This window comes from Engraulis encrasicolus, chromosome 24, assembly GCF_034702125.1.
Source record: "Engraulis encrasicolus isolate BLACKSEA-1 chromosome 24, IST_EnEncr_1.0, whole genome shotgun sequence".
NCBI lineage: Eukaryota > Metazoa > Chordata > Actinopteri > Clupeiformes > Engraulidae > Engraulis > Engraulis encrasicolus.
The window spans coordinates 4,072,076-4,094,079 of record NC_085880.1 but is presented as its reverse complement, the minus strand read 5'-3'; the positions used below and the strand labels follow the sequence as shown (position 1 = coordinate 4,094,079).

At 45.2% G+C, this 22,004-nt stretch overlaps 1 protein-coding gene and 2 non-coding genes across 3 annotated transcripts; all 3 read left to right on the top strand.

The window, feature by feature from the left end:
• Positions 1-764: 764 nt before the first annotated feature.
• On the top strand, positions 765-5,885 carry tomm20a (translocase of outer mitochondrial membrane 20). The gene is made up of 5 exons (XM_063190901.1): positions 765-998; positions 1,741-1,787; positions 1,927-2,008; positions 3,948-4,090; positions 4,741-5,885. Exons 1-5 carry the CDS (start codon positions 875-877, stop codon positions 4,783-4,785), a joined length of 441 nt encoding a protein of 146 aa, XP_063046971.1. The 5' UTR covers positions 765-874; the 3' UTR covers positions 4,786-5,885.
• Positions 3,708-3,843, top strand: LOC134441915 (small nucleolar RNA SNORA14). Its single transcript, XR_010033244.1, has one exon. It is a non-coding gene; the product is annotated as a small nucleolar RNA SNORA14 (small nucleolar RNA).
• Positions 4,511-4,646, top strand: LOC134441914 (small nucleolar RNA SNORA14). Its single transcript, XR_010033243.1, has one exon. It is a non-coding gene; the product is annotated as a small nucleolar RNA SNORA14 (small nucleolar RNA).
• Positions 5,886-22,004: the final 16,119 nt, after the last annotated feature.

Here is a 22,004-nt window from a genome sequence, read left to right as displayed (position 1 = left end):
GCCTACCCAATTTCCCATTAGGCCTACTGTAGTTGGAAGATCATCAGATCCAGCATGAGCCACTAAAACTGCACACAGATCCCCAACAGTGTTTGGTTTGGAAAGTGGTGGGAACAAATTGTCCGCTTTTAATAGTTTTCTCGTGTTTGTTATAAAGTGGTGGGGACACTTGAAGATGATCTCAGAAGTGGTATGGGTGTGTTGCCATGCATGCACCCCGATGACCTAAACCCATCTGAAGCAGCAGCAGAAATTGATGGTTTTGCAGGCAGTACAGTGGCCACCTAAATACATCTCGTCAAGAATGGGTCCTCTGCAGTGTTGCCAAGTCCGCTTATTATAAACGACCTTGGGCTTCTTTTTTTGAGCAGTCGCTTTAAATTTTGCAAAGTCGCGGGTTGCGGTTTTTTTTGGGCTTGTTATTTTCTGGGTTGGGCTTGCTGTTTTCTCCTCTTCTGCTGGTGATTTGGATGTGTTTCTCAATGGCAACTAGTTTTTTCTCACTCATCCATACAAGTGACCCTACAACAGCATTGTTAACTGCCACTTTCTGTGGTCACTTGAGGGGATTTTAGCTGCCACGCAGACCCCTGCAAAGAGCAAGGTCTTCCCTGACTAGGCACGCGACTGACGACCCACCCCTTCGGTTGCTTATTTTGGGCTTGTTTTCACTAGGCCCGTCAGTCGCTTCTTTTGGGCTTGTTTTCAGGACGTCAGTCGCTTATTTGTCGTAGAAAATCTGGCAACACTGGTCCTCTGCTGTCGTCAATGTCATGTGGTGCCTTTCGAGGAAGCACTGGCACCCAGCACCTAACCACCATCCCTGACTTGGATTTAGGTTTTTAAACTGTAAACTAACAAATATTAGCTGGAGATGATGGGCAGCAAGACAAGTACGCTTGCGGCCGGTGTCTGCGGGGCTTTGGTCATCGGCTACTGTATCTATTTTGACAGGAAACGACGGAGCGATCCAAACTTCAAAAAGAGACTGCGTGAACGTGAGTCCCAGCTTGTGGCTAGTTGGTGCTACGTTTGGGTTAGCATGTATTAGCACCAAACTGATCCGTTTTGCTCCGTTTTGCTTTTATGTTAAGATCCGTGGCGGTCACTTAAACCGACGTTTGCATGATGTTCATCTTTCAGATAACTGATTATGAGGATATGTGACGACATTAAGCAATAGCAAGCACGCGATATCATGGTTGCTTGCTATGCTTTGCTAAATTCATTGGAGAATTCGTATCCAATAAAGTACTATATTGTACCTGTTCCCGCAAATCCCCGTGCTATTAAATAAAACAGCATTGCAAGGGAATGACACAGGACCATTTATTTTTTAAATGTTGTCAATGGTGTGCTTCAATACCGTCTTCAGACAACCGAGTATTGAGGCCTGTTCAACTGTCGCTCAGTGTGCATAGAATGATTCGATTCGATAAGTTGAAACCTATTATAAGCTAAATTACGACTCTTGATACGAACAAGCAATTTAATTCAAGTAGGCCTAGCCATCACTTACACCTGATCTGTGAGTGTCTGTGGTTACAAACCTTCCTGACACAGGAGTCATGTTAACCTTGAACATGTAAGGCAACGATGTAATGGCATGGCATACTTTTTTTTGGTTGATAGGATGGCATACTTGATCCCTGTGTGTAGAGGTTCTTTTGCAAACATGTCTGAGTTATTTGACATTGTATTGTCATTGACCCCTGCCTACCTGTTCTCTGTCATTTTTAGGAAGGAAAAATCAGAAGGTGACAAAAGAGAAAACTGGACTTGCCAAGGTGAGTAATGAGTTACCTCAGAATGTTGGAAGACTGCCAGGTAGCTCTGTCCTCATAGTAAGTCTCTCTCAAAGTAGCATTATGTGATATGTAGGAATATGATGATAATAAACAACATGGGTGTCATGTGGTCTCCCAGCTACCTGATCTGAAAGATGCTGAGGCGGTACAGAAGTTTTTCCTGGAGGAGATCCAGTTGGGAGAGGAGCTGCTGGCACAAGGTGAGCCCCACGTACAGTTCATACAGCAGCAGCCACCGTAAACCACGCAAACCTGCTCTGTCGTTGTTTATTCACGTGGCTAGCAGAAACTGGAAAATAATGTGGCTGGCGACCCGGATGTCAGAACCAACGATGATCGGTCTGAGTAAATGTCACTCTTAATTTAGATTAATAGAATTTGTTTTTTTGATCAATCGCTGTGTTTTTCACATCTGGGTTAACGACTTGTCATGGGGACACCAGATAAGTCTGTCACATTGGGAGGGAATAAATGGCATACATTTAATGTTGTTTATATATAAACGTAGTTCTGGAGGAAGTCCGAGAGTGATTGACAGCTGTCATTACTTGCTCCCGCCTTCGTGCATATTTAAATCCCTCCTTCCCTCTTTCGCCTGTCATGCGCGAAGGCTTTCCGAATTGTAATTATTTGTTTTGGTTATTTATTTATTTTAAGCTTGGCCCTCGGTCCTCTAGTCAGCCGCGCACTACTTCGCTTTTTGGGAGGTAAACGGACCTCGTCTTGAGTGCATCGCCTGGCATAGTTGGTTGGTCTCAGCATCTTTGGGGGGAAGCGGATCTCATCCCGTATGAGCGCCGTTTAAAGCATCCCAGGACCGAGGCCAGCTAACATGCCAAACATGCATATACTATATGTAAACTGTACACCAAGCACTCAAGGACAAACTCGTGAACGACCTTATCCATCACTGCAGTCCACGTAAGTGGGCCCTTTTCTTGTGATGTTGCGGACACCTTTAAAGTAGGTCAAGTGGGATCTGGTATGTCCGCGAGTGGCATGATTATACAATGACGGCATTTTTTTCCCTTTATCCTGATTTGCTTCAAAACTCCGCATGTCTGGAATCACTTTGGAAAAGTCTAATCCCGTGTCAATCCAGTGAGACTCCGTAGTTTCCATAATTTACCCTAACTCTGGGGCAGCCAGTTGGTCTTACTGTATAATCGGTGGGTTGCCAGTTTGAATCCCATGTCCTCCATTGCTGGTACCCTTGAGCAAGGCACCTAATCTTACATTGCACCATGGACTGTAATGAATGCGCTGTATCAGAGATGGGACAAAGTCACTAATTTGGAAGTCACAAGTCAGTCTCATGTCCTTTCAATCAAGTTTGAGTCAAATCACAGGTTAAGACAGATTTGACCATTTGAAGTCAAGTCCAAATTGAATTTTTTTCCTAGTCCTTAACCAGGCTTTTCTGTAAGTGGTCAAAACTCGTTTATAAGTGGTGTAAGATGGTGGTGTGATAAGTGGTGTGAGGCCAAACTGATCAAGTCATCTCTGCATGGTTTGGGAGTACATTCACTGCACATGGTCAAAATTCCCTTGCATCGGAGATCTTATAGACAGAGATGCGTCATTCTAGTTCTTTTCTGGTATCCACTTTATGTCGGGTGAACGCCCCTTTAGGAGAGCTTCGTTAGGAGACCTTCTGATTCTTGAGGTTGAGAATAAATGGAGTCCCCTTAGCGCTGTAGATGGCAGTAGCACACTTCTTGTGCAAACACCTCAAAAATAGAAGAAGAAGGAGTGGACAACGCCCCCTTAGGAGACCCAACTTTAGCACACACTTTTGCATTGGGTGGGCGTGCTTTGATTCCTCTTTATTAATCCAACCTCTTTGTTTGCATCATTTAACCTGGCTGGAATTTGAGCTCAAAGGGTTGAAACAAATGGCTGCATTTTTCTACTTCAACTCCCCACATGCTGTTTCTAGCATTTGGGACAAGTAAGAATGCAAGATAAATCTCTCTAGAACTCCAAAGTTGAGGGTCTGCTTGTGACCCTCAGCTATTTCACCTCTAGAACAAAACGTAAATAATTACGCATTTGGTCATCAAAATGTAACATAAAAACACTGGACCAGAGCATTGTCTAGATGCATTTCCCATTTCTGCGTTTTCTTCTTCTTCTCAGGGGACTATGAGAAGGGTGTTGATCACCTGACCAACGCCATCGCGGTGTGTGGCCAGCCCCAGCAGCTGCTGCAGGTGCTCCAGCAGACTCTGCCCCCTCCCGTCTTCCAGATGCTCCTCACCAAGCTGCCCACTATCAGCCAGGTCAGTGCCCATTAATGATGAGATGGGCAAACTTGATTCGTTGGTTAACATCTAGGGACACGCATTACAAATGCTGTGGGCACAAGTGATGGGCAAAATGGATTCATTGGTTACAATTTAGGGCCACGTGCTCCAAATGACCTTGTTTTACCCCTCCAGCTGATCACTCAACCAGCCAATCACCTGGCAGAATTGCATGGGTAAAACCAAGTCATTTGGCACTGGATTGTAACTAATGATTCCAGTTTGTCTATCACTTGTGCCCACTAACACCCAGTACAGGCTCTCTGTATTCAATGAAGTCTATTGTGGAAGAGTTGTTCAGAATTAACGCGAGAGCACACTAGTCTACAGTTTTGATGAAACATCCAACACATACTTGGTTTCGGTTCACAACTCAAATTTGTATTTGTAGTTGTGTTGCATTTTTCTACTCCAACCCCCCACATGCTGTTTGTAGCATTTGGGACAAGTAAGAATGCAAGATAAATCTATCTAGAACTCCAAAGTTGAGGGTCTGCTTGTGACCCTCGACTATTTCACCTCTAGAACAAATGGAACACGGTGTGCAGAGAAGACTGACTTGTCTGTCCAATAGAACCCACGTCAGTTCCTAATGGCTCTCCTTCATTTTTTTTTCTTTATTTCAGAGAATAATGAGCGCTCAGAGTTTGGTGGAAGATGACATCGAGTAATGGATAAAATGTGAAGTGTGTGTGTGTGTGTGGCTGTGAATGTGGCTGTGAGTGTGCATGCGTGCGAGCGAGTGAGCAGGAGTCTCAGTGAGCGAGTCGGATGGGCTGGAAAACAAGATGGCTGCTTGTGTCCTTTGCTGTGTATTCTCTTCTCCTCTTCCTCCTACTACTACTATTATTCCCTCACCGACAATAGATGGTCCAACCCTCCAATCAGTCGAAGAAGCCTCTGTAATATCATATATTTAGATGATTCCATTGCCATTTACTTGTAATCCTGTCTTGTGTTGTCCCATGTACTATACTTTTTTTGAAATCTGGGAAACAAATGTAGGGATGAATTCAGGTAAAATGGGCCACTTTTTTGCATATAAGTGAATGGCCCAAAGTGGCCCAATTTACCTGAATTCACCATATTTAACACTTTGTGCGTGTGTGGTGTGTTGTTGTTTTGTTTTTCTTTCTTTTTTAAATTGTCTTTTCAACACTGAAGTGTACAGTCACCCTGTATATGCCATTGATTGCAAGATCCTGATGGAGTAAATAACCGTACGTGCACCTATAAAGAGAAATCTAAAAACAAGCAATTCATTTTACGTCTGTTTATTTTCTTAGCTGTCCAGAAAGTCAAAGAATGCGCGCTCATAAATGGCACAGGTGCTGGACCAAACGTAAGATAACTGAAAAGAAAATAAAGGTCCGCAACACTGTTAAATGCTCCCAAATATTTAATGGCATGACGTTTCGGACTAACCGTCCTTCATCAGAGTGCAACACACTACACTCTAATGAAGGATGGTTAGTCAGAAACGGACCTTTTATTTTCTTTTCTATTTTCTTAGCTGTCACAGTGCATTCTGTGGTCCCCTATTGTCATGTAGTGTAAGTGTTGTGTCTCTCATGCTTGATGCACCAGTTTGATCGATCGAGTGAACACCAGATCCACATATTCCAATCCCTGCTTGTTAATGCAATGCAGTATTATTTTGTGGTACGAATGGCAGTCTGTCCATTGTTATTTTTATGATGCATTTTAACCTTGTCCTCTTTAACTGCGAAATGTGTCATTAGACCCAATAAAAGACACTGGCTTATGTGAATTGGCTGAGCTTGATCCGTTTGTGCAGTTAATTGCAATTGCTCTGATGTTTGAACTAATTCATTGGAACACAAGAATATGCTTGGTGATAATAAAATAAAATAAAAATTGGTATGATTCTGCTTACACCCACACCCTTTCACTTTCACAGATTTAACGGCAACTGGTGATTTTTTTTTTTAACCCAACGGACACCTCCATCAGACATAATTAATGATTTCAGTGTATATTTACATACATTACTTGACAATTAGCATATGTGGTTTTTCCAAAAGGTCTTAAAATTAGCAGACTGTAGGTGTATCCATACACTTATCCTATTTCTATACTATTACAGGGTAACTTGCCACAGTTGGAATTTTAACTAGCATGTGCTATTTAGAGTGGTGTATTACCTATGCCAGTGAGTACAAATAATCCAGTAATGCAGTGATGCAAAAATAATCTGGCATTGAAAAAGCAGTTGTTAGCAGTCCACACACACACATTTAATCTTCGCATCATAGCTTGTCATCGGTACAAGGATGCAGTGATGCCGCTGGCATCGCTTTCATGCGTCAGCAGAACATGAAGTGGAATCGCTGTTGCTCAAACAGCCAAATACTTGTGCAATGGCTGATATGTGTTTTTATACAGTATTAATTAACATGAAGTAGTTTTTAATTTTATGGTGAATTGTATGCTTGAACAAACTATTAGAAATGAGGATTCCCCAAATGACTGCATAATTTGTGATGATTTGCGCAGTGAAACCATACTTAAGTGGCTATCAGCACACCAAAATATTTGCTCAGGGGGTGCGTGAACCACATTGAAATGTACAAGGGGGTGCACGGGGAGAAAAGTTTGGGAACCCCTGGCATAAAGTGTAGATACCCTGAGAGCCAGGCTGTGCAGGGTTCGTCCCTTTACCACCACTGGGTGGCAGTAGTGGTGCACGGTAGATCTTTAGAGCAGCCAGCTGAAGGGTGAAATAAAACGGATGCATTCAGCAATGTTGTTGTGATTTGGATGATTTGCTTGCTATGCAGTACAAGTGGCCTACAACAGAGCAGTAGCACAATCTTCAAGAAATTACTGTCAGTGTCTTGCTGCCGGTAATGAAAATAACATTGTAATCATTATGATGGCTAGAAAGTAAATGTAAAAGAATTTGTACTGCTTTATCGCAGACTTCGTACCGGACAAATTTCGGAGTAAAAAGCATGGTTTCTAGCTAAAATCATAATGAATTAACATCCGTTTGTTCTTACTATACATTTTTTGTGCACAAAAAAAATCAGTAGACCAATTTCATTTTTATATATCTTCATTCATTTATATCTGTATTCTGAGGCCGTTTCAGAGGCTGCATGTTTAAATATCAAGTGGACCTCTTCCAACAGTGTGCGAATAAAGAGGGAAAAAAGCAAAGAATTCTTTCGTTCCCCGGCTTTCCTCCATTCCATTCCACCCATTCCATGGCTCCCACCGCTCTCTCTCTCTCTCTCTCTCTCTCTCTCTAATAAGCTACTGTCTGTCTCTGGTGTCCTCGTAGCGGAGCAGCTTGCCCCGCAGAGCAGAGGGCTGATTTGAAGTGATGTATGTGTTGTGGAGTGGCTGGCGCTGTTGCTAGGCCGGCTGGCCATGCAGTGCAGGCTTTGGCGTCCAGACCAGGGTGGTGTGGCGCGGTGCAGAGCAGAGCCACTGCTCAGCGTGGAGCCACTGAAGGGGAAATAAATAAAATCCAGCTCAGTCTTCCAGGCCAGCTGCGCCGATCAGACTTTCCTGGAATGGCATTGTCGGTGTGGGTTAGGGGGGTGGTTTGTGTGTGTGTGTGTGTGTGTGTGTGTTTGTCTGAGAGAGAGAGCGAGTAAGTGAGATGGTGTGTGCATGTGTACTTGTGGGTTAGAGAAAGAGTGTGTGTGTGTGTGTGTGGCTGTGTGTGTGTGTGCACATACGTGCGCGTGTGCGTGCCTGTATATGTGTTTGTGTGTGCTTGTCTTGTGTACTGAGCCTTGCCTATTACGCTTGGCTGTGTTTAAAGCCCATGTGCCCGTGTGGTGTGGAAAACAGTGCATGCACTATGTACTTTCGGCAGCAGCAGCAGCGGCAGCAGACCAGCTCCTGCACAGCAACCCGGCCATCACTCTGCATCAGGAGACATTTTTCCATCCTGTAACCGGGGGGCAGGGCCGCTGACAGCGTTGGCTGGGCCTGGCACAAAGTCATTTGAAAGCCCCCCCTCCTCCCCCCACCCAACACATACAACGTAACAATAACCCAATTCTGGGCCCACCCTGCCCCCCCACCTCTCCCTGGGCCCGGGACAACTGACCCCATTGTCCTCCCTCTGTCGGATTCCCTGACCAGGGGTGTTTTCTCTCCACTCTCTCAATCCAGGCAGTGTCCTCTGAGGAGAGTATTGAGGGAAGGCTTTTTTTTACTGCCAGTTCTTTTTGCAGTTTCATTGGCGTGGTGTCCTCATCCAGCCAGCCAGCCAGCCAGCCAGCTCTATGAGGCTAAAGGAGAATTTACGGCTATCCTTCCTCCTGCTGTTGCATTCTGTTTTTGTTTATTTCTGTGTTGCTCTTGTTGCACGCGTGCACACACACACACATGCGCGCATAGACAACTAGAACAGAAGTGAAATCATCATCTCCGTATCAAAACCATATAGAATTTAACAATGCACAATTTAGTGTCCACCCACATACCTGTACAGTACATACTGTACAAATAAACACACATGCACATTTCCCATTGGATGTCTTAGTATAGTATACTATATATTAGTGGTGTCAACAATGATCGATTCGGTGATCCGAATCGATCCGGGGCATGGACGATCCAGGATCGATGCGGCAAGTTCCAGGATCTATGCGGCAATTTTTTTAAGATTCAATTACTTCCGTGGATGTTTCGAGAGCCACTGAATGTTAAATTAAATTAAAGTACTTCAAAGCATTGCAAGACTGATCCAGAAAATAGCCAATATATTGTTGCTCAGTATCTGACTACTTGTATTGCCTCATCATGACTGATGAAACATTTGCTTTGCTTTCAGTAGAAATGTAATGCATTGCAATGCATTGTAGAATTGAATCGGATCGGATCAGATCGGATTGAATCGCATAGTGTACTGGTAAAAACAGGTTTTTGCTTTTCCTTTAGCCCAAGTCCTATCTGTTTTGCCCAGAGATGAGGAGGCAGGTTCCACAGTGTCAGACTCACACTCTTAAAGATCCAAGGAGATGGTTTTGTCCATAATGATGCCGGGTTTTATTACAAAATAAAAGAAATACAAACAAAATGATGCAATGGTATGCAAAATGAGTTAAGTCTATGAAATTAAACAACTGCAGAGCAAAGCCAATCTTAATGCAGGTAACAGAGTATATTTCAGTCAGGTAAATGAGTGACGAGCGAGCGAGGTCAAATGACTGTATCCTGCGGCCTGCTCTCCTCCAGTCATGCGTGGTTGGCATCCATTTATGCGATCACGGTGGCACCATTCACCACCTGTAGAGGGCGCAGTCTCGCAAATACAGAAAACAACAAAATATGAGCTCAAGCAAAAATAAATGTCAATGCGGCTCCTACACACCGGCCCCCAATTGTTCTCTAAGAACCAATTACTTAAAATATACAAAAAAGGGAGCCGAGTATCAAGTACTTGAATGCATAACAAAAAGTAGCCCAGATAGGGCAGTATTCAATAACTGATTCATTTAAATATCAATAAATGAAGTATGTACAATTAAATGACAAATGATGAATGATAACATTACTTTCCTGTGTAATGTAATCAGGAACATCATTGGGCTTCATCGTCAGCCTCCAGGCTGCGGCACAGCTAGGTCATGGGCCTCTGAAGGACTGACATCTTGGTCTTCAGCTTTTCAGCCTGGACCAGGTTTCTTGCATCGGATGTGGTCTTCATCTTCCCTCTTGGTGGCCTGGATCATTGTAGTGCATCGGGATTCAGCATCTGCTTTGTCCTCTTCCTGTGATGCGCTGTCCACCAACTCAGGTTCTGACCATCTTCTACCTTCGGGTTCCACTTCGCATGGGTGGTGCTTTGAGTTGATGGGTTCTTCTCTTTTCCATAAGACTGATGACTCCATGTCCAGGGGTAGTCTTCTCCTCAGCATCCGGTCCTTCTTCTCCAGTAGTACAGTGGCTGCCAGCTCCAATCCTGGCACTGCGATGTTCTGTGGAGGGTGAATTCTGGACATTTCAAGTTCTGATTTGGCATTCACTACATTCTGCTTGTTCACCTGTCTGATGTTGTTCACACAGCCATAGCCGCTCACACTGGCATCAGCTTGGGGAGATGTGGTGGGCTCCTGTAGCAGCTGCTTGGCTGGAGAGATGAGAAGACCAAGAAAGCAGAGTGCAAAGACAAAAATGACAACTGAAAGTATGCTTGTGCAGTTATGAGATTTCTGACTTGCCTGGAGTTTGAAGTGAAAGTCTTCACCCCTCTGTGATTCCAATGTTCTTCCAACAGACAGAGTGGCTTGGTCATGATGTAGCGGTGGCTTGCTTTCTTTTGCTTTTGGTGACATGACATTGTGTGGCAGGTGTTTTGTCTTTCCAGGTGGCTGCATGGGTTTCTCTTGTGTTATTTCCTCAATGTTGTTAGTAAGACATACATTGTGTTTCTGTTTGAAGTTTCCCATCTTCATTTTCCTTTTTACACTGCGTGTATGATGTCCAGTTTTCCTATGGCTTGACGTGGGCACATTCATTTTCCTAGGGGGCAACGTTGAGCTGCAAAGCCCATTGTCCAATGCTGCCTTGGTCAAGAAAGTTGTGTCTCCAATAGACGGTTTTTCCTTTTGCTCCGGTGGATTGTCCTCTGTGGCCACCAGATTTTCCAATTGTTTGACAGAAATCCTATTTACTGTCACTGTTCCTTCACCGCCAGCAGCAAATCTTAGTGACCCAAATATCACCCACCCCAGAACTGTTCTACAAGCCCAGGGACCCCCATTCTGACTATGTACTACCTCCCATGGTTCTAGCAAGTGTGGAGCATTTGTGCCAATCAACAGCTCTACTTTGGAACTGATGGAGGGAATGGTGACCTTATTCAAATGCGCCCAATGCGCCAGGTCAGTCTGCTTGGGGATGCTGCTGGTGGTTACTGGCATTTCCTTTTGTGTGAAGGTGTCAGGAAGGTGAAAGAAGTTGTCGCTGTCCAGTGCTGAAACTTCCAGTTCTGATAAGACATGGGTTGGAAAAGAGGTCACCTGGTTCATTGTGCGCAGACGGATGTTGGTCCTCTTTCCTCTTGCATGGAGGCGTGTCATGAGCTCCTCGGAGCAGAAGGTGGCAGAAGACCCAGGATCCAGTAGAGCGTACGTCTGAATGACTTGGCTGCCCTTTGCTGCCCTGACATTAACTGGGACGATGGAAAGTGTACACTCATTGTCTCCGGCCCCCATATGACAACATAATTCTGCTGCACTACCTACATCAGATGAGATCTCCATTTTCCTTTTCTGTCCATTGTCCTTGGGTTCAATGTGGAGGGTGCTTGGATGGCTTTGCTTGCACATGCTACAGGTCAGACGCCTACTGCAGTCTTTGCTGATGTGCCCTGGGGTGAGACATCCAAAGCATATGCCCTTGGCTTTAAGAAAATTGAGCTTGTCTCTTTGGGCCTTCTCCTTAAACCTTTTGCACTGGTCTAGTGCATGCTTTGAGCTACAGAAGTGACATGAAGTGTTGGACTTTGGCACTTTAGGAGGAAGAGTTACACTAGTGAAGTAGCTACTACTAGATGGCTGGGACTTAGCAGGGGCTTTAGATTTACCTGTAGTTGGCTGGTCTAGAAGATCGCCAAACATTGGGTCACCTGCTATGCGAGCCTGATCTTCCATGAATGAGACAAGGTCTAAGATCCTTACCCTGCTTTGCCTTTCTTGTTGGAGGTCAAAGGCCTTGCTGCGCCATCTCTCCTTCAACTTGAATGGAAGTTTTCCAACGATGCCCTTCATGGTGGATACAGTGTCCAGCTCTTCCATGTAACACATTTCATCCATTGCATTACAACAGCTCCTAATAAACATTGCATATTCCTGTAGCGACTTAGCATCCTCTGATTTCACGTGTGGCCATGACAAAGCCCTTTCCAAGTATGCACAACATATTTTGTACTCATTTCCAAAATTTTCTTTAAGTAATTTCAGAGCCTTTTGGTAGCCTTTATCTGGTGCCATATACTCACAGCTCTTAACTAGCTTTTGTGCTTGGCCTTTGGTGTATTGAATGAGAAATTGAAGTCGGTCTCTGTTGTTGTCGGTTTTACGTTCAATCATATTTTGAAAACTGTGAATGAATGATTTGTATTCAAGTACCTCACCATCGAAGACTGGAATGTTGCCCTGTGGCAAGGTGGATGACAGTTGTTGCTTCATCAGCAGTCTGGTCAGTTCATTTTGGTTTTCCAGTACCTTGATCATATGACGGTCATGCGGTGAGCTGGGCGTACCTGTAGAGGGTGTTTGAGGCTGAGGCTGAAGCTGCGATTGTGGCTGAGGTGCCAGTTGTAGCTGAGGCCGTGGTGTGGGCTGAGGCTGCTGCTGTAGTTGAGACAGAGGCTGTAGCTGAGGCCATGATGTGGGCTGTGGGGGCTGCTGTGGCTGAAGCTGTAGTTGAGGCTGCAGCTGCGCTTGTATCTGAGGTGGTGGTTGAGGCTGAAGGGCCTGTGGTGGTCGAAACTGCAGTTGAGGCTGAGGCTGCTGTGTTCGAAGCTGTGACTGCAACTGCTGAGGCAACAGAGGAGGTTGTAGCTGGGGCCAAGGCGGTTGACTTGGTTGGAGCTGAGGGTGTAGTTGTCGTTGAGACTGTTGCTGTGGTCGGCGTTGAGGCTGCAATGGCGGCGGTTGAAACTGAGGCACCGGCTGTTGAGGCTGAAGCGGTGGTTGAGGCAGAGGTGAAGGTGGAGGCTGAGACTGCTGCTGCAGTTGAAGCGGTGCCTGTGTATGAGGCGGAGGCTGAGACTGCGGCTGAAGCGGAGCTGGTAGCTGAGGTTGCAGTGGCTGAGATAGCAGAGGGGCTTGTAGCTGAGGCTGCAGTAGCGGCCTTGGCTTCAACCACAGTGGCTGCAGTGGCATAGCCTGAGATTCAATAGAAAGACTTGTGGGTGGCTGAGAAGGGGGCTGTGTAGGCAGAGCCTCTTGAGCTGAGCTAACAGCTGGCTGAATTTGGAGTGAGGAAATATTAATATCAGCTCCATGGGGAAGACTAGGCAGTGCAGTGCATTGCACTTGCTCACTGCGGGTGGGCCTATTGGGTAATGTAGCTATGTTGTGATCTGGATTAAGCAGAGGGACATTAACATGTGCAGCATTTACTTTGGGTTTCACTGAGGGGGTGTCAAGAAACGAAATTGGGCTCTCCAGCTCTTCATCCAATTGTTCTGCTTGTGACGCTCCTCCTCCCAGCGCAGACATGTGCGTTGCGTCGAGATCAAACGGAATAGGACCTAAACTGTTATTTTCAGCTGCCTTCAAATAGTTAATTTTTGCGTTTGAGGCATCCAATTTAACACTAAGTTCCAGCGCCTCCCTTTGCTTGCGCAGCAATAATTCCTGTTCCTCAATTGCATGTTTTTGCTGCAGTTTTGACGCTTCAGTCAATAAAGCTTCTCGTTCTGCCTCTGCATTAATGCGCAAAGATCTGGTCGAAGTATGAGATCTGCGCGACGAGGCGTTGGACCTATGCGATTGGACATCAAATAAGTCTAGCTCTGCTTGGGCACCGTCAAGAATTAAGGGGTCTGATTGGTGTACTTGTACTACATTAGCAGAGGAAGTCACTTCAGTTGCGCTTGGGGAGCTAGAGTTTTCGACAGACTTAATCCATTCAAATACTTTATCAATAAAAGCAGCGATATCTGCAAGTTTCGGTTTATACCACTTTTCCTCATCTTCCACGCGTGTGGTTTCATCAAGCATATCCGCGTATGATGCATGCAAGGTTTTGAATTCCTCAAAAAACTCATTAAACTTAGTCATATTTTCTTTCACTTCATCAATAAATTCATTGTTTTTCATTAAGTCCTTCACAATGTTGATCCTCCTTGTAATGTGAGACACTTTTCCTTGCCTTGCTTTGCGCATTTGCGTCACGGCTTCCTCCTCCATAATTGCAACAGGTGTCTCAGATTCAGTAAATTTTTCGGCCATTGTTCAAACAATAAAGTTCCAAAAGTCTCAAAAATAATGTTTATCTCTCCTTCGAGTAATTCAGTTTCCAATAAACTTCAAAAACAGGTCCTTTTCTTTTCAAAGATAAACGTCGGGTTTCTTCCGAAATAAAATGTAGGCTATTTGCCGCTTCAACTGTTTGGCCGTCAATTAATTACAAAAATCATGGCGTGCAAAAATTCTTCTCAAAAAACGCGAATCAAACGTCCTTTATAATAATCTTAAAGTTCTTGTCCAACGAAAAAGTTATTTATCTTCTGGCATTTTGCCGTACATACCGTCCATACAGTGTTTCCTTTGTTCCTTTGTCTTACTTTGGCGCGCACGCCGACAGTTCCAATTATCTCCAGCGCGCAGTGCTCCGATGTCCAAGTGTTCCAAAAGTCCTGAGTATTGCGTAATCCAAAGTTGCAGAAGTCATTTGACTAAATGTACTGGTAAAAACAGGTTTTTGCTTTTCCTTTAGCCCAAGTCCTATCTGTTTTGCCCAGAGATGAGGAGGCAGGTTCCACAGTGTCAGACTCACACTCTTAAAGATCCAAGGAGATGGTTTTGTCCATAATGATGCCGGGTTTTATTACAAAATAAAAGAAATACAAACAAAATGATGCAATGGTATGCAAAATGAGTTAAGTCTATGAAATTAAACAACTGCAGAGCAAAGCCAATCTTAATGCAGGTAACAGAGTATATTTCAGTCAGGTAAATGAGTGACGAGCGAGCGAGGTCAAATGACTGTATCCTGCGGCCTGCTCTCCTCCAGTCATGCGTGGTTGGCATCCATTTATGCGATCACGGTGGCACCATTCACCACCTGTAGAGGGCGCAGTCTCGCAAATACAGAAAACAACAAAATATGAGCTCAAGCAAAAATAAATGTCAATGCGGCTCCTACACATAGAATCTGATCGAATCGGATCGCTACCTCCCGAATCGTGATCGAATCGGATCGTGAGGGCAGTGCCGATCCACACCACTACTGTATATACAGTATATGATGACACTACAGTACGTTGCCAGTGTGCTGCATGCTGAGTGCTCCTCTGTCCTGCTTTGACCTCCTGTGTCCATTGGTGGCTCTTCGCTAAGCCTCTCCGGAGGACAAACAGCTCACACAAGCACACACACACACACACACACACACACACACAAGCACATACACACACACACACACACACACACACACACGCACGCACATCCCCACATACACACACACACACACACACACGCACAAGCACACACACACACACACACAAGCACACACACACACACACACAAGCACACACACACACACACACACACACACACACACACACACACACACACACACACACACACACACACACACACACACACACACGTAGGAGTTTGATGCGTGTGAATCAGGATGATACGGTTAGGAATATGGACACGCACACACAGACAGACAGACACACACGCACACACACATACACAAACAGTTTCATGTGAGCGAGTCAAAGTGCCACTGTCTAGCGTGCGCTGCCATAATGACACACACACACACACACACACACACACACACACACACCCTGGCACTCCACACACAAACAAGCATTTGAGGCCAGCGAATCAGGGAGGCCCCGTGTGACATGACACTGTGGTGCGTCATGGGCTGCCGGGTGGCCAATGGACAGGCGAGAGGGAGGGAGGGGGAGCTGGGCCCCTAGTCCAGTCTGTACCGTGTCTGATCCATTACATTACATTACATTACACTACACTACACACAGTGGATGGCAGGGTGTGTGTGTGTGTGTGTGTATGTGTGTGTGTGTGTGTGTGTGTGTGGTGTGTGTGTGCGCGTGTGTGGTGTGGACTGGGGTGGGGTGTCAGAGGGATGGAATATCAGCCACAACACGCAACGCAACACGGCCAACCGCCTGCCCACGCACTGCCACCACGGATGACAGGCCCTCTGAACACATGACTCATACCATTACAATCGCCCCCTGACACACACACACACACACACGGACAGGACAGGCACCAGTGACCTCTTAGACACGCGCACGTAAGCACATGTAAATATTCATGTGCAGACACACGCACACATACATATTCATGCGGACCTAACTAAGTAGACTGACAGGCAGGCAGGCAGGCCGTCTGACACATACTTACACATAAACAAATGAAGGGTTTCATTGCAAAACGGTGTATCCACCATTTTTGACTTTTGCATTTTATAATTGGAAATGACTGTTCAGAGGGCCTATCACATTTGTGTGAATTCTTGCCATTCAAATATGTTGGGAACATACTTTTTAAACCTATATAAAATGCATTTTGCAATGCAATGCAATGGAATGCCCAATACAAAATGTCAATTTCCCAACATTCTACAAAATGGAGATACACCGTTTTGCAATTAAACCCTTCAAATATATCTACCGGCACATAGGACTACATAAAGTACATACAGTACGTAGGCCACATAAATAGATTATGGGCATCAGGCTACGTGTTCTTAGATCCAGGGCATAAACTTGTTGCATAAGAGCAGAGTAAAAAAAAAAGCAGATCAGCTGAGCCTGTGACATCTGAGAACTCCAGTACATGCCACCCTGGGGGAGGGCTGATGGATGCCAGGGGAGGAGGGAGGAGGGGTGAGAGGTGACGTGAGGTGAGGTGAGGTGAGCAGAGAGTAGGAGCATGATGGAGAACGGAAAAATCACCTTCTTTTCTCAGACAGTACAGGACAGGTCAGGCAGGCAGGCAGGCGTATGTGCGTGCACGTGTGTGTGTGTGTGTGTGTGTGTGTGTGTGTGTGTGTGTGTGTGTGTGTGTGTGTGTGTGTGTGTGTGTGTGTGTGTGTGTGTGTGTGTGTGTGTGTGTGTGTGTGTGTGTGTATGTGTGTGCGATCAAGTTACAAGACAGCGGGATGCTTTCTGAGAAGGTTCAAGCAGAGAGCAGAGCAGGCAGTGATCAACGAGTGAGGTGCTATAGAACACCAGACCTAGGCCTGCCTGGCTGAGAGCCTGGAGCCTGTGTTGCCAGGTTGGACTGTTTCATGCCCAATCGGGCTGCTTAGGATAGAAAAAAAGGCATTTGGGCAGGTTATTCTGCCAATTTACGGCCATGAAAATCAATAGAAATTAGTTCAAATTGGGCAGAATTTAGTGCCTCCAGGCGGGTTTTGAGGACTATTTTGGGCTGGAAATCATCAGTCTCATCTGGCAACCCTGCCTTTAGCCTGGAGGCTGGAGACTGCAGGGCGGGGTGGGTGGCGTGGGGATACTTCCTCTGTATCACCTTCCCATCGCGGTGGATGTGGTGTTGGGTAGGCAGCCTGCCAAGCGCCCCAGAGGTGCATGTTACACGCCTGCCAACTCAAAGCCTCTTAGGAAGCTTATATAGCATGGGGAGACGGCCGGCTATATAGAGTCAGGGAAGCTGACAGGGGGGAACAAAGGGGTCAGTTTTTCCGGGCCCAGGGAGAGAGGGGGTGGCCCACAAATGGGTTCTCATTACATTGTATATATTGGGTTGCGGCCCTACCAAATGACTTTGTCCTGGGCCTGAACAAAGCTGTCAGCAGAGTATTACTGTAAATAATAGACCGCGCCGGGAATGTGTATTTGCATGCACGGCAGACGCATTCCTGGTTTTACATTCATACACACACACAAGGACAATAGAGGAGGGTAATTTTACAGTATGTATATATATTGGAAGCAAGCCTGCACATTAAAGAAGTGGCGCTATGAGGGGCGGGATGCATTAGCCAAACGCTACCTTGGCATTTGAGAAAAACATCACCTGAAGGACACGTCTGTTGACTATAAATTGGCGCCCCATGTGTCTGCCAGACGAAGACATGAATATTTCAGAAGCCTCCTCCTCCTTCTCCTCCTCCTCCTCCTCCTCACTGTCACTGTCAATATGGCGTGTTGAGTCAGCACTTTTGTACTCAGACACACAAGCAGGCATAGAGAAGCACACACACACACACACACACACACACACACACACACACACACACACACACACACACACACACACACACACACACACACACACACACACACACACACACACACACACAGAGAGAGAGAGAGAGAGAGAGACACACACACACACACACACACACACACACACACACACACACACACACACACACACACACACACACACACACACACACACACACACACACACACACACACACGCACGCGCGCGCTCACAGAGGATTAATGCAAGTTCATACAAACACACACACATCTCGTGTCCTCTCCTCTTGTCTCTTGTTTGTCAAATAGAATGGACTGAGAGACCTGCTGCATGCGATTCTATTCTACTGTACACCACACATTCCTCTGTATGCAATACTACACTGCTGCTACACTACACATTGATCTCTGGCAAAGTACACATTGGGGTAGGAACGAAAACAATGCAAAATGAATCGCTCAGCCTTGCTGTTCTGGACGTAGCCTTTAGACAAAAGCGACCGTATGAATAGAACAGAGCCTAGAGTCTTGAATATTCGGAAAGGGAGTCATTGAGCAGGCAAGTTTACCTGCCAGAGTGCACCTACTTTCCCAACAACCTCCATTTTCGCACACACACGCATCATTCATACTTGTGCAGGGCTTTGAGGTGAGCAAATTAGGGAGGTACTGTTTAGTTTGAGCACACAGAAACATACACACACACACACAGATACAGTGCCCTCCATAATTATTGGCACCCCTGGTTGAGATGTGTTTTTTAGCTTCCAATTATTCCAATTATCTAAATAATATGGGACCTTAATGGAAAAAAAGAGAAACATCCAACCTTCAATACAAGTGCATTTATTCAGTGGGGAAAAAATCCCACATAAAGAAATAATTATTTGACATCAAATAATGTGTGTCACAATTATTAGCACCCCTGGTGTTAATATTTTGTACAACCCCCTTTTGCCAACAAAACAGCACCTAATCTTCTCCTATAATGTTTCACAAGATGGGAAAAGACAGAAAGAGGGATCTTCAGCCATTCCTCTTTGCAGAATCTCTCTAAATCATCCAGAGACCTGGGTCCTCTCCTCTGTACTCTCCTCTTCAGCTCACCCCACAGGTTCTCAATGGGGTTGAGGTCAGGGGACTGAGATGGCCATGGGAGGAGCTTGATTTTGTGTATGGTGAACCATTTCTGTGTAGATTTGGCCATATGTTTAGGGTCATTGTCTTGCTGAAAGACCCAGTGACGACCCAGCTTCAGCTTTCGGGCAGAGGGCAACAGATTTTTATTTAAAATGTCCTGGTATTTCAAAGCATTCATGATGCCATGCACCCTAACAAGGTTCCCAGGGCCTTTGGAAGCGAAACAGCCCCACAGCATGACTGACCCACCCCCATACTTCACAGTGGGTATGAGGTGCTTTTCAGCATGCGCATCTTTCGTGGTACGCCAGACCCACTTAGAGTGTTTGTTGCCAAAAAGCTCAATCTTGGTCTCATCTGACCAAAGCACACGGTCCCAGTTGAAGCCCCAATACCGCTTGGCGAACTCCAGGCGCTTGCGTTAATGATTGTGAGTGAGGAAAGGTTTTCTCCGTGCATGCCTCCCAAACAGCTTGTTGGCGTGTAGACAGCGCCTGATGGATGATTTGGAGACTTTGTGACCCCAGGATGCTACCATTTGTTGTAATTCTGTAACAGTGAGCTTTGGAGATCTTTTGATTTCTCTTACCATACTCCTCACTGTGCGTGGTGGCAAAATAAACTTGGGTCCTCGTCCAGGCTTGTTTACCACTGTTCCAGTTGTTTTGAACTTCTTAATTATTCCTCTCACAGTGGATATGGGCAGCTGCAGTTGAGTGGCAATCTTCTTGTAGCCTCTGCCTGACCTGTGAAGGTCGACGCACATCTGCCTCACTTGTATGCTGTGTAAACTCCTAAATACCCAACGACGGTACTATTTAGGATCAGGAACACTTCCGCTCTGGGCTGTAGAAAATATTTCATTTCATCCTATTTCCAATACCGCAATTAATAGAGTCTCAGTCGTAAGACTCTCTAGGTCCAATGTAATTATGTGATTGCACTTATTACTATATTACTGTTATAAAATGATTAGTCTACCAATCTCTGTTACGTCTGGGTTCAGCTAGTTAAGGGTTCATTTCGTTGGTGCTCCATCAGCGCGCGACTTTTGGTTATTTGAGGGCCCAGACCTGCACGTAAGTCGTTAAGGAATGAGATAGAGGTCATGGTGCCAGGATGGTATTACAGCTATTAAAAGAGGTGTTTCCTCCGTGTCCCGCGACTGATCGACTGCCTCAGGTTAACGGGCGGAGGCTACACGGCCCAAAAGAGATGCAATCACCCCGCTCAGTACGTCCCAGTTTTCATGACATATTTCACCCCCAGGTAAACACCATTGACGTCGGATCCAAATCTTAGTTGGTCCAACGTGTGTGTGCCTCGCTCCATCCACAGGGAATGAGCCTTACTGCCGAATTACCAATAACCAGAACAATAAACATATGCATAGACCAAACGGAATTCTTCCCCAGATTTGTATGAAATTTTATTAGCAGACAAAACCTACTGTGTCAGCAATACGATTACGAACAGAATACAATGTTGAAAGAAGCCAATGCACTACCTAAATTAAGGGGAAAATACTACGTGAATTGAGGTTCACGGGAGCCCTTTACCGGGTTTCGACTCAAAGATTTGATCATTACATCAAAGTTGCCTCGTGGGACGACCGCAGACAGGGACCAATGAGCAATCAGTTACCTGAACATGGGCCGTCCTAACGCCAAGGGGTTTGGCTTAGGAACTTAGCGTCTCGCCAAGTTGTAGGCCTACTCAAATCGTAAAATACTACATTTTTATTACATTACCTAAAACAATTACAAGACCGAGACCTGTTCACCACTCAAAGTATTTCCATCAGATTGATACCAAACACATCATAGGAATTCTCAATACATCATATTAAGCGTTTACCACACATATCAATACATTTGGCCCACGTCTCTCCTGGGCACGTGGTATCTGTACGCAAATCCTGTGCACGCGCATCAGCTGGATATCTCCCACACCGGAGGGGGCGAGTTTGAACAGCTGGCGTGTCCGCACAGAGGGTATTGTCTTGCTGTGCGTCCTTGTGATTCAAACGTCAGATAGGCAAAGTTTGTCTTTGTAATTTAAAGATAGCAAAAACAGTAAATAAACACATGAATGGCAGAAAAGCAACGAAACGTGAGATCCTTCAGGAACCCGTAGGTAATGATTATGAGGATGAAGATGAGGATGACGATGTCAGTGGGTGAGAGAACGGTCAAGACAGTGGGGGGGATTACAGATGTGTTCCTTTGTCTTTCCCATGTTTAAGAGTGGATAAGAGAAATGGCCTCTGTGTCACGTCATATTTATACCCCAGGGAAACAGGAAGTGATGAATTACTAATTAAATGTTCCTACATACTCTGGTAAACGTTGTAAACTACTGTAGAAATGACAGAAATGCTTCAATTATATTTATTTCCTGGGAATTGTTAAGGGTGCCAATAATTGTGGAACAGGTGATTTAATGAAAAATAATTATTTTTTAGTCAGGGATTTTTTTATTTTCTTACAATTCATTTGAGTTGAAGGCTACATTTTCCTACAATTTTCAGTGTGACAGTATTCTTCTGCAATAAACACTGAATTTATTTTAAGGCTTTTAACACATCTCAACCAGGGGTGCCAATAATTATGGAGGGCACTGTACATGTATATGCACACAACAACACAACCACACATGCACGCACACACGCACACACACTCACACACACACAAATTAACATACACACACATATACACACACACTAATAGATACACTAATGCAGAAGTCCATAAAAAGTGTTTTTGGGCATGCACACACACACAAACACACACACACACAAGCAATCAAGCA

Coding starts and splice junctions, on each gene's coding strand:
- tomm20a (XM_063190901.1), top strand. CDS start 875: ATGATGGGCAGCAAGACAAGTACGCTTGCGGCCGGTGTCTGCGGGGCT. Junction 1,788..1,926: donor AGAAAACTGGACTTGCCAAG/GTGAGTAATGAG, acceptor GTGGTCTCCCAG/CTACCTGATCTGAAAGATGC. Junction 2,009..3,947: donor AGAGGAGCTGCTGGCACAAG/GTGAGCCCCACG, acceptor TCTTCTTCTCAG/GGGACTATGAGAAGGGTGTT.